The following is a 13,417-nucleotide window of genomic DNA, read 5'->3' on the forward strand; positions in this document are numbered from 1 at the left end:
CGGGTGTGAGAAGTGTTCAAATGTGTGTGAAATTTTACGGGACTTAACTGCTAAGGTCATCAGTCCCTAAGCTTACACACTACTTAACCTAAATTATCCTAAGTACAAACACACACACCCATGCCCGAGGGAGGACTCGAACCTCCTCTGGGACCAGCCGCACAGTCCATGACTGCAGTGCCTTAGACCGCTCAGCTAATACCACGCGGCGTGTTTAAGACACAAGGCGAATTTCAAAATACACATAATACCATAGTGTACATTCTCTCTACACACAGTGAGTGCCATCGCTGTTCAGGCACTGATCAAACCGTCAGCGGAGACAGCAATAGCTGGATGTGAGACACAACAAACTGTAATCAGTAAAATTTATTATTTGGCTGCAGCGTAGTTCATTCCAGCTACTGAGGCATTGCTCATTCTTACTCTGGGTGTATCATAACGACTCTGCTCTTGGACACACTGTTTCCTCGACTAACGAGAAGAATCGCCACTATGAGGGATTTGCAGTAAAAACAACAGAACCTCATAGCTTGAAAAAGTGCACCCAATTTGGAAATGAAAAGGCAACCTATGGCTTGTATGAGTATATTCTCTCTGTTTTCTTAAAGGCAGTAAGAGACAAACGATTAATAAATTTTGTTATCTCTTTAGAAATCGTATCAAAGGTGATAAAATAGAACAAACAGCAAGTAACTTAAGTCTGGCTCTAACATCTAAGTTTGAAAATATTCAAATCGTAGCTCTTTAGACATTTTTGAATACATTACTGTGTATTTAATCATTTTAAAATATCCTGATATTTTATCATTGTCATGGTTTTTCATTAGGTTATTTATTTGACGAGATTTTATATATTAATGTTCCCAACGACAACAACGAAGTTACATATAAGAATGACGAGACTGCTGACGTAGGTCCTATAAACACTGATAAGAAAGCTATGTATATCGGACGTACCTTCCTGATCGTGAATTATTGTTGAGCGTTCCAAACAAGTCGCACTGAACACCCAGCTCACCCAGAACGGCGCAGTTGTTGGCAGCGTTCCCTCCAGGTCTCAGTTGTCGAGTAACAACCCTGTCAAGAAATTCAAAAAATACTACACAAGGAACAAGTGAAAAACATAAAATGGCGTCTGAATATTGTGATATGTATGTATAAGCATTCACTCATATAGTTAGTTATTAAGATTTAGAATAGATGAGGAATTCTGCGAACTGAGCATAGCACATTGCAAGGCATCCGGGATATGCTCAACAATGTACGTGTCTGGGGAGTTTGGTGGGCAGAGGAAGTATTTAAACTCGGAAGAGTGTTCCTGGAGACACTCTGTAGCAGTTCTGGACGCGAAGAGTGTCGCATTGTTCTGCTGGAATTGCTCAAGTCCGTCCGAATGCACAATGGACATATACGGATGTAGGTGATCAGACAGGATGCTTACGTTCGTGTCACCTGTCAGAGTCGTATCTAGACGTATCAGGGGTACCATGTCACTCCAACTGCACATGCCCCACACCATTACAGAGCCTCCACCAGCTTGAAAAGTCCCCTGCTGACATGCAAGGTTCATGGTTTCATGAGGTTGTCTGCATACCGGTGGACGTCCATCCGCTCGACACAGTTTGAAACAACGAGACTCGCCCGATCAGGCAACATGTTTCTAGTCATCAACAGTTCAATGCTGGTGTTGACGGACTCAGGCGAGGCGTAAAACTTCGTGTCGTGGAGTCATCAAGGGTACACAAGTCGGCCTTCGGATCCGAAAGCCCATTTCGATTATGTTTCGCTGAATGGTTCGCATTCTGGCACTTGTTGATGACCCAGCACTGAAATCTGCAGCAATTTGCGGTAGGGTTGCACTTTTGTCACGTTGAACGATTCTCTTCAGTCGTCGTTGATCCCGCTCTTGCAGGATCTTTTTCCGGCCTTAGCGATGTCGGAGTTTTCATGTTTTAATTTCATGTTTTACCGGATTCCTGATAACGGCGGTACACTCGTGAAATGATTGTTCGGGAAATCCCCACTTCATCGCTATCTCGGAGATGCTGTGTTCCACCGCTCGTGCGCCGACTATAACACCACGTTCAAACTCACTTAGATCTAGATAACCTGCCACTGTAGCCGATCTAACAACTGCGACAGACACTTGTTGTCTTGTTTAGGCGTTGCCGATCGCAACGTCGTATTCTGCCTGTTTACGTGTCTCTGTTTTGAATACGTATGCCTACACCAGTTTCTTTGGCGTTCAGTATATACGTAGAATATATAGCAGCAGAGAGTCGCGCAAACACTGGCCCGACGAACGACTACACTGGTCTTGGGAGACTCGCCATGTCGTCTTTCGAGATGACTCCCTGTTCTACCTACACCATCACGACGGGCGTTTCCTTGTGTGGGACCTCCAAGGAAAACGATTATTGCCAGATCGCATTCGACATCGTGATATGGGTCCAGCACCTGACGTGATGGTACGTGATGCCATTGGGTACACAGTACGGTCACCTCCTGTTCGCACAGCCACTGACTGTGATAGCAGGCGTTACATACCTGAAGTGGTAAGGCCGATGGCTGTGCTCTTCATTTGACGTCTCCTTGCCATAATCTTTCAACAAGATATGGCAAGACCAATAACATGACCTACTTCGATGCTGAGGGTTTTCAACCATTGCCTTGCCAGCTCATTCTCCGTATTCTCACCAGTTGGAAATATCTGATCATGGACACTGGCGCGCCACCAGTCGCCAGCCACGACGATTGACTGGCACAGAGTGTTGAAGCAGCGTGGAATGATATGCTCAATCTGACAACCAAACTCAGTTCGACACGATGCCCAGCTATACTAATGCTGTTTCTGCCAGAAGTGGCAGCCCTACAAATTAATTTCGTATCCTGTACACCCTAATATCACCTATTGTGTTGTATGTGCACAATAAGTAAAATTCGTTACATCATACCCTTCCTGGTGCTGCAGTTTTCGTGGTTAACAGTGTACTTGTTTCGTGAAACAGGATTCTACTACTCATCTAGTTAGACCAATAAACACTCACGAGCAGCTGAGTTAGGCTCATATACCTTGTAGAGTTTAGCATCCTTCACCTTTTGACGACAGAGACGACGCATGTCAGTATGACTCCACGAAACATCAAATACATTGACAGCCATCCTCATCTATGATCACTCAACCACAGCCTATAACTTGTGATGATTGCTGGGAATGTGTGCCTGCGGCATATCACATGTGCTAAATAGTATTTTGGCCCACACAAACCACTTCACGTCCATGGAGAGTTCCTAAAACTATTGCGACACAATTAGGCGGATATGGAGTGGTGCATTGTTTCGGGGCTATCGGTGAACAAACGGATCCACGAGATCGAACAGTAGTTTCATCTTTCACTCGCCTGTCATAGAGATGGACGCCTATTAGGCCAGTTTTTCTTCAATTGTAATCCTCAACTGAACGAGAATCCCTCTGTCCCTGCCTGATAGACACGAGGGTTGTAATGTCTAATGAAGTTTTCGATGTGTTCGTTCCCTGATATCGGCATGTACATCTCCATGTACATCTGTACTCTCCAATCCACTTTACGATATGTGGCAGATAGTAATCCTAGCACGATTTGTCATTTCGCCTCTATTCTTTTCCATTCACGTATGGCGCGTGCGAGGAACGACTATTGATAAACCTCTATACAAGTTTAATTTCTTTAATTTTGTCGTCGTCGCCATTTCACGAGATATAAGTAGGAGGAAGGTAATATGTTTCAAGACTCTTCCTTGAATGTATGCTCACATAAACGCATCAATAAATTCGTCCATGATGCACATCACCTCTCCATTAACGGCTGCCATAGAGTTTGTTGAGCGTTTCCGTTGACACTCTTGCGTTTACTAAACGATTTCGTGACGAAATGTATCGCTCTTCATTGGATGTTCCGTGTCTCTTCTACACTGCTGGCCATTAATATTTCAACATGAAGACGGCATGTAACAAATGTCATACTGTCATGAAGCGTGCTACACGCTTGCATATGTAAATTATTAAGATGTCAGCTTGAGCGCACAAAGTAACTAGGAGGAACGTCGTCATATAAAGAAATATTCTGCAGTGGCTTTCTCAGTCGGGAATCACACCTAAATGTTGGTTCCTTGTGGAAAGTAAGAAGGTGAAACGTCTATCCTCGTGTATCGGAATTACACATAGGCAAGGTCGTGGCCTATCGAATCTGCGATTTCTTGTTCCCAGTTATTGCCGTTTACATCGAGCGAAATCCCACGAGTACCATGTGCTCAGAGTAGCCAAACTCAAAGCCATGCAGGGATTCGGTGACCCCGCATGGCTACCGTCCGAGAGGAGAGACATACCGTGTGTTCGGCCGAGCAGGCTCGTAGAGGGCCACGCCAAGCACCTTGATACAGGAAATCGGCATTCTTACAGCAAGACGAGTATCCACACCCACACACCGACGACGCGGCCTCGGCTCAGCCTTTGACAATGCTAGCCTGTTGTGCATGGCGAAACGTCAGGAAAACACTTACGAAACCGCGGCGAGCGCCAAAAAGCAAGGGATTAAGAACATTCCTTAATTCATTTCATAACGTCACAACCTTCCAGAATACACAGACTAAATCAAATGACTGCGGTATTCACTGGACATCATTCTAAGCTTTAAATGAAAATATGTTTACAGGAAAAATGAAAACACAGAGTGTTTTACTTCTGCAGTTTTGGTGATGATTAAGTGGGCAAATAAATCTGCCACAGGCAAGTTTGTGTTCTCTGTAATAATGACGTATCGAAGGTGATTGGAGCCCTCATGTTGGTAGCGTCTCGATGCTGGTTTAGACATCTAAGATTATTAAACACGCAATTTCAACATTTAGCTGATACAAATCTAGTAACTACGACAGTGGCCAATTGGTCACTAAGTGAAGTATGAAGAAGTAACTCTGAATATTTGTCACTTCTCAGTCATTACTAGTTTTTCGATCACACCGTTTATATCGAAGCGGACGTTGCGTCTTGTGGGTTCCAGTCAGTACTTGAGAAAGACGACCGCCTCACGGGGTCATTTCACGCTATGCTTGCAATGCATGCCGTCATTCCTTATCTCAGCTGTTCCCGTATAGTACCGCAACTTTATATTCTGAGAGGACCAAAAAACTTTAAAACTAATGTGTAGCATCTAAATTTAAGAGAAAATCCTAGATTCTGTGCTTCTAGCATTATTTCCTCTAGTTGTTGTTATTTTTGTGCGCCTTTTTTCTTTTTGTTGTCTGGGTCTCGCACTTGACGCGAGGGTAGCTCCGCTTTCTGCACTATTTCTTGATATTTGCTCCATTATTTGCGCTGTATGTTAAGCCAGAGGTGATACATGTAAGCTGGACTACATTTGGATGGACATGGACATTCGATTTTTTACTGTAGAGATCTCCTTCGTTCTCTCTTTCATATTTCCTGCTTCTCCTCTCAGTTCTTCTCTGTCTCTCTTCTTTCTTATGCTTTTTACGCTCAGTTTGTTCTTCCCGTTATCTGCACCTCGTATCTTCCTTCTCCACTCTTTCTTCCCTCTTACTGTCTCTTCTCTTGCATTCGTATTTACCTTTTTTCCTTAAGTATCTAATTATTCGTTCTCTTTGCTTTTATCTGTCATATTCTTCTTTCGTAACTTATCTTTTGATTATTTTTCTTCTATTACAGGCAGCCATTGAACTGTTGCTTCATTCGCAACCAGCATTATTACATGAAGACCTCTTCATAACGTTTGTAGTGCAAACAACCTTTGCAGTTCTTGCGCCAACAGCATTCGCTTCTTCCTACAAGTATGTGGTGTGCTACGCAAATGAATTCTGTGCGATGGCTTGAAATGCTGGACTTGTAGCACTGTAAAATAATTTTTAATTGCATTTCTCTTCGAGGACGTGGGGAGTTCCCTCGTATATTGAGTCGTGGCGCCTTGTACTGACAGGTCCATAACCACGACACCCCCTTCCTCATCCTCCATGAACCACACACCTTGCCGAGGTTGGGTGATTTGCGTGCCTCAAAGGGGTAAATAGCCATACTGTTGGTACAACCACAACTGAGAGATGCCTGCGAAGAGGGCAGACTAACCCATGATTTCTGAAGAGGGGTAAGAGCCCTTTCAGTAGTTGCAGGGACAACAGTCTGTATAACTGATTCATCTGGTCTTATGACATAAGCCAACATGGCCGTGCTGTGCTGATACTGTAAATAACTGAAAGCACCGGGAAACTACATACAATATTTTTCGCCAGGGAGCATCCAGCTCTACAGTACGCCCTAAATGGTGACGGCGGTAAATAGTCCCCATTTGGGTCTCCGGGAGGGGACGAGTCAGGAAGCTGTCATCATCAGGAAAAAAAACGTAGCATTCTCATATTCGGAGTTCGGAGTTCCGGTAGTTAGCAAACACGAAAATTTAGTTGTGGTAGGCGGAGGGACGGAAATTGGTAGTAGGAAGAGAAAGATAAAGAGAAATAGTCGCGGAATATGGACTAATGCAAAGGAATGAAAGAGAAAGCCACCTGATAGAATTTTGCACAGAACATGATTTAATCTTAACTTACTCATAGTTTAAAAATAGTGAAGAAGACTGTACGTGGAAGAGACTTGGGGACACTTGAAGGTTCGGACTGAATTATATAATGTTTAAAACAGACACCGTCCATAGGAAAATTACAGAGATTTTTTGAGAAGAGAGAGGCAAGTGTCTGAATATCAAGAGCTCAGATGGCAAGCCAGTACTAAGCAAAGAAGTGAAAACGGAAAGGAATATATAGAGGGACTATATATGACAAACAAACTTGATGACAATATTATAGAAAGAGAAGATGAAGTAGGTGAACATGAGATGGGAGATGCGATAGAGCGAGAAGAATTTGACAGACCACTGAAAGACCTAAGAAAAACAAGGTCCCTGGAGTAGATGACTTTTGTTCTAAAGTATTGAGATCCTTGGAGGGTAAGCCAACCACTATAAAACTATTCCAAGTGTAAGACGTGTATATTTCTATTGTCTATTGTCAAACCACAATTTATGAAAGGTGTTTGTATTTTATTAATAGAATTAAGTAGGAATAATTAATATTTGTCATTTTGGAAATAATTGTGGTAGCAGGGAATGTCTGCACCAAAGTATTGTTGGCAAGAGAGACCGCACTTTAGCGTTCGTAGGAAGTCAGTAGTAAGCGAGATGTGAAGCGAGTTGGTAGCAGGTCTGAAGCGAGAGGTTGAGAGGAGCAGTGTGCCTGCCAGTCACCAGCTATGATTTACAGGAGATCATAAACGCATGAATAGAGACATCAGCTAACTATGAGAGGAACTAACATTATTGAATTATTTTCTTTGCGAAACTCAAGACTACTGAAGGTATGTTTGCGCAATGCTAGTTGTACGATTATTGTAAAAAGTAACTCCAATTTGAACGTTTGTAAAATCATTTCATTACCAGAAACGTTTTCAGAATATAATTAATTTTTGCCAGCAATGTTGCATCCATCCCAAAAAACCATCAACGTAAAACTTTGCAAAAATTTTATTATTGTCAAGAAAAAGTGTAACTATGAATTACGTAACTTCAGCCAAATTAATTAAAGAATAACGTCAGCTTTGGTAATAAATACAGCCACTTAATATGATAGCCCACCAGCAGTTAATAGAGTGTAGTAAACCAGAGTAAGTATATTAATGTCCCAGTTCAATGTAGCAGTCAGATGGCGATCCAGTAACAGTAAAAAGGTAAGGAACAGTTTTGGGTTATTGCAGATAGCGACTGAGGGCCACGACGACGACGACACATTCTATGTTTCGTCGAAATAATCAGAAAATCAGTTTTAACAAGCAGCAATTAAATTTGTTTGCGAAGATTGAGAAAGAGAATAAATTTCAAAGGGAATATTTCATTTGTTGTTATTAAGCAAGAGATAGAAATCCTAAGGAAAGGTTTCATAGCTTATTGTAGAAGGGAAGGTTGAGTAACAAAAGAGATATAGAGGAGACGGTTATTGCGTAAAACAAAAGAGATATAGAGGAGACGGGAAGGTTTCACAAGTGGTGTGCAAGGTAAATGAGACAGAGGAAATACCCGCAGACTTCAAGAAGAATGTAATAATTCGAATCCCAAAGGAAATAGCTGCTTACAGGTGTGAATAATATCAAATTATCTGTTTAATAAGTGATGATTCTAAAATACAGACACGAATTGTTAAAGGAAAAAAGGAAAAACTGAATGAAGCCGACCTCGGGGAACATTAGTTTGGGTTCCGAAGAAATATAGGAAAACGTGAGGCAGTACTGACTGTATGACGAATCCTAGAAGATATGTTTTAAAAAGGCAAACCTGCGTTTGTAGCATTTGTAGAATAGAAAATTTTTGACAATTTTGACTGGACTACATTCACCGAAATTTTGAACGTATCCGGGATTCTGAACGTAGCACAGGTAAAACACAGGAAGTAAATCATTATTTACAACTTGTACAGAAATCAGGCTGCAGTTTTAAGAGTCCAAAGACATGAAAGGGATGACATGGTTGAGAAGATAGTGAGACAATGTTGTAGTCTACTCCTGATATTATTCAATCTGTTCATTCAGCACGCTGTGAAGGAACCCAAGGGGAAATTTAGAACGAATATTAAAATTCAGGGAAAATAAATACGAACTCCGAATTTTGCCAGTGACACTGTAATTCTAAAAATGGTTCAAATGGCTCTGAGCACTATGGGACTTAACATCTGTGGTCATCAGTCCCCTAGAACTTAGAACTAATTAAACCTAACTAACCTTAGGACGTCACACACATCCATGCCCGACGCAGGATTCGAACCTGCGACCGTAGCAGTCGCGCGGTTCCGGACTGAGCGCCTGAACCGCTAGACCACCGCGGCCGGCACTGTAATTCTATCGGAGATATCAGAAAACTTGGAAGAGTAGTTTAACGGAATGAGATTACAAGAGCTAATAAGATAAACGTGAAACAAAGGTAATGGAATGTAGTTGAATTACATCAAACGACGCTGGGGGAATTAGATTGGGCAGCAAAATAAAATGCAGATTGGCAAGAGAAAAAACTTTTCTGGAAATGAGGAATTTATTAATACTAAATATAAATTTAAGAATTAGGAAGTCTTTTACGAAGGGATTTGTGTGGAGCGTGCACCGAAGTGAAACGTGGATGAAAAGTGCGCAGACAAGAAAGATTTAGCAGCTTTTGAAACGTGTTGCTCGAGAAGAATGCAGAACATCAGTAACTCCCTTAACAAATGAAGAGGCACTTAATAGAACTGGGAAAAAAGAAATTTATGACACAATTGTATTAAGAGAAGGGATCGATTGATACGAGAACTCCTGAGACATCAAGTAATAGTCCATATGGTAACGTAAGGAAGTGTGGAGTTGAAAATTGTAGAGTACGGTAGGTATAAATACAGTAAGCAGTTTCAAATGGATGTAGGTTACATTAGCTACGGAGAGATGAAAATGCTCGCACAGCATAGAGTAGCGTGGGAAACTGCATCAGTCTTCCGACTGAAACCCACGACAAAAACATTTACGTGTAGTAGCCGTAATATAGCACTCTGACGTAGTTCCGCCTTGACAAATTTTTCCCCTATAATTACGGCTGTGTAGAAAGCATTTCTTGCTCTGAATTGCTGATAGGTTTCTTAGTGCATATCCTAGAATGTTGTCTGTGGTGCTTTCGACTGATCCCATTCTGATAGCCGGCCGGAGTAGCCGAGTGGTTCTAGGCGCTACAGTCTGGAACTGCGCGACCGCTACGGTCACAAGTTCGAATCCTGCCTCGGGCATGGATGTGTGTGATGTCCTTAGGTTAGTTAGGTTTAAGTAGTTTTAAGTTCTAAGGGGCTCATGACCTCAGAAGTTAAGTCCCGTAGCTCTCAGAGCTCACTCTGAATGGTGGAGTACAACCCCTATCTTTACACTCTCGACAGTTTTCCTCTGTTCTTCAATTTGTTCTTTCAGATATCGCACTTCGGTCTTTTGCTGAATTATCTGAGATGAAAAATCGCCATCGTCGTCTGGGTTTCATGGCCTTATTCCTGCAAATATCGATTATGAGTGATTACTATCTGTGTAAATCTTCATAAGTGTTGTTGTTCTATTAGTCTTGATAAGTTTTCTTTCGTTTCTTCCGCGACTCTATTCACAATTCATCCGCCCTCATTTCTAACACCATTTGTGTCTCATCTTCTTTTTGCCGTCACCCATTTCAAAATTTTCCGTCAACGCCCTTTGTGCTTATGTTAGTTTATCTATCCTCAATCCTTACGATGTCTCCATTTTCATTCCTAACGAATTCTGTTCCTCGTACTGTCATCCCATTGTCTCATTCAGCTGCACTTACATTTTTAGACAACATAGTTGTGTGGATATAACATCGATTAATTTACTTATAATCAATTATTCAAATTGACAGTCACAATCGCATTATTTATTTTGCTGTCAACATGTTTCAACTCGCGATGGGGTCATCTCCAGGGCAATTTACACCATTTGGTCGCTCGCTGGTGTCGTCACCTTCCCTGTGCACGGTTGGTTGAAACCGGTTGGCGGCAAAATAAATAATGCGATTGTGACTGTCATTTTGAATAATTGTTTATTAGCTGCACTCAGTTCTTTGTCCCTGTCTATGATTCTAGATTCTTCTTGATTACCCATTTACTTTATTTCAGTTTCTTCCACGAGCCCTAAGCCCCATACGAAATCTCCATTATTTGTGTCTTTTTCCTGTATATTTCATTCACCATCTACTTGTACCTCGTTTGTTATGACAGCCATGATCTTAATTGCTGACATTCACTAACACAGTTCTTTCTAATATGACTACAGCCTGTGACTATTTGCTCTCGAACAGTCTTTGTCTGTAGTTCACACTACAAAACACAACCTTGTCAATGATGTTAGATACTGAACACAACTCGTTGTAGGCGTTGGTACAACTCCGTGTTCTTTGCTGGTGCGTAGTCTTGCATGCCATAAGACGTTGCCCCTTCTCAGCAGATGCCATGCCAGTATTAGTTTTGTTGTTCTGTCATACCCAGGTTAATGAAACGAGCAGTTTCATCACAACTTTATTCAGCTGATAACTCAAAGCGTACTAATAAAAAGTCATTATCATTATCTGTCAATACACATGCACACATATTGCCAGTTAATCGTCCAGAGCCCTGTATTAACACTGACTCGATCGTTCCGATTGTAAATTCCAATACTTTATTAGACGATCACCTCAGGGTATTACGATCGCGAGGAAGCGGACGCCGGCCGCGGTGGTCTAGCGGTTCTGGCGCTGCAGTCCGGAACCGCGCGATTGCTACGGTCGCAGGTTCGAATCCTGCCTCAGGCATGGATGTGTGTGATGTCCTTATGTTAGTTAGGTTTAAGTAGTTCTAAGTTCTAGGGGAATGATGACCTCAGAAATAAGTCCCATAGTGCTCAGAGCCATTTTGAACCACTTTGACAGTGGTCAACGTATACTCGATCGAAAGCTCGTGGTATTTCAGTTACTGGAGGCCACTGGAACGCCGATCACACATATTTTTTAATGTTTTCGCCGCACGACTCTGCATGTCAGCTTTTGGGTTCTATTTTTATTGCACTCTAATGTCAATCATTAGTGTCATCTTTTTACCTCCCCAAGCTGTATGGGGAGGGTCAAGTTAGTCAAGTTATAAGTTAGATCATTTGGCTAGTTTTTCATTATTGCTTGATTAGAAAGTTTTTGTGCTCTCCATCTTCTCCGATGTTCATATAACCCAACGGTCGTAAATCTGCATGACTGATTTATATATAATTTTAACAGTACTTGCAGGTGACCATATACACACTACTTTGTGACTTACATTTCATTTCGTCTTTGCTGTTGAATAATATTTTACCTGTGCTGTTTAAGGTAATCATATATTTTTCGTCTAGCTGTTAGCTCATCAGAAAAAATAAAGAAATTTTAACATTTTTGCAAGATGATTTGAAGTATTGCAAATGTATTGGATAGTACACTATTCTTGTCACGTCTGACAGATGGAGATCTAACTTTATGTCTTTCTCTTTGCGGTGATTTATAGCGACGCTATCGCGATATAATACACTCAGTTGACAGCAGTCTGAGTTGACTGCCCCTACATTTGCTGGAGGACAACGAATGAACACACAAAAATATGTTATTCGATGTCAGTTTCTTCGTATGACTGATCGAGCGTTAACGATAAATTCCTTCTACGATCGATAGCATTTGATCTCCATATCATTGTAACGTGATTGTCGTGAAACATACATTCGCTGTTTTATGAACATCCCCCTCATCAAAAGGTATCAATTCAACTGTCTATGCATCCTTGACAATGTCTTCTAACCTCTCTCAACAAATAAGAGCCAGATTCATTTTTTAAGTGTCTTTGTAATTCCTGATTACATGTAGTACCAGAGTTAAACTCCCAAACATTTGATTGTGCCAAGGAAATAAAAACTTATTTTCCATATACCACAAGTAACCTATAAATAAATGATAGATAAAAGCTTTCTACGACATAACATAGTATGAAGTAACTACTTACGATTTCTAGACATACGTACATTTCCACAGAATCTTCGACGGGGTAGTTTTCACAGTACAACAATTCGTCGAAGCAGATCACACCGACGCAGAGAATTCTTTTGTCACTCACTGCCATATTTATCTTTGATCAGTGAATCAGAATATGTAGGCCTCGTTGTAAGCGATGTGGGTTGCCTTAAAAACGAGCTTCGTGTTCTGAAAACGTCCATGGAAAGAATCCCGGGTTGCAACGCATATCAGCACAAAAGTCTCACTGCCAGCAAACATCAGAATGCTATCTTATTATGTAATGTTTACCACCTCTGAAACTGACATTGTTACCGCTCGACGGTATCTGCAGCTAATTAGTTCTTTCCGGTCTTAGGATGTTATGTGAGGGCTGAATTTCGTGGTCGTGTAATGTGATCTGTTACTCTGATAGAAAAAAAAATCAGAAGCGCTAATGTAAACAGTCTGGTCTGGATATGCAATGATAATGTCACAAACTCTCTCTCCTGCACTGGTTTGGAGAAAGGTCTAATGTTGACGTCATTAATACTGACCTATACGTTAAATTGAAACACTGGCTCCTCTGTCTGGAGTGATCGTGTTTTCATCAAGAAATGTGCTGGTGCGAGTGTAAGACTAAATAATTATCCAATTGTCAATCTGAGACCATTCTCATCCGTCACACTGCAATTAAATTTTATACCTTCGCAAGAGCCGCAATAATCATTTTTTGTTTACTACCCTGATGCGAGAACATGTGTAATTCTTTTCTTTAGACTAAATTATTTTAAGCATTGCAGTAGCCTATGGTAATTTGTATATAATTA

General features: G+C 41.3%; 1 protein-coding gene across 1 annotated transcript in view; it reads right to left on the bottom strand.

Moving 5' to 3' along the window:
• LOC124788580 (ketohexokinase-like) overlaps window positions 1-12,755 on the bottom strand; it is a 32,546-nt gene extending 19,791 nt beyond the window's left edge. The window contains exons 1-2 of the mRNA XM_047255853.1: window positions 12,620-12,755; window positions 961-1,080 (exon numbers count right to left, since the gene is read on the bottom strand). Coding sequence (XP_047111809.1) covers window positions 961-1,080; window positions 12,620-12,717 — 218 coding nt within the window. The 5' untranslated portion in view covers window positions 12,718-12,755. The remainder of the gene's footprint in view (window positions 1-960; window positions 1,081-12,619) is intronic.
• Window positions 12,756-13,417: the final 662 nt, after the last annotated feature.

The sequence above is a fragment of the Schistocerca piceifrons genome, chromosome 3 (assembly GCF_021461385.2).
Source record: "Schistocerca piceifrons isolate TAMUIC-IGC-003096 chromosome 3, iqSchPice1.1, whole genome shotgun sequence".
Lineage (NCBI taxonomy): Eukaryota > Metazoa > Arthropoda > Insecta > Orthoptera > Acrididae > Schistocerca > Schistocerca piceifrons.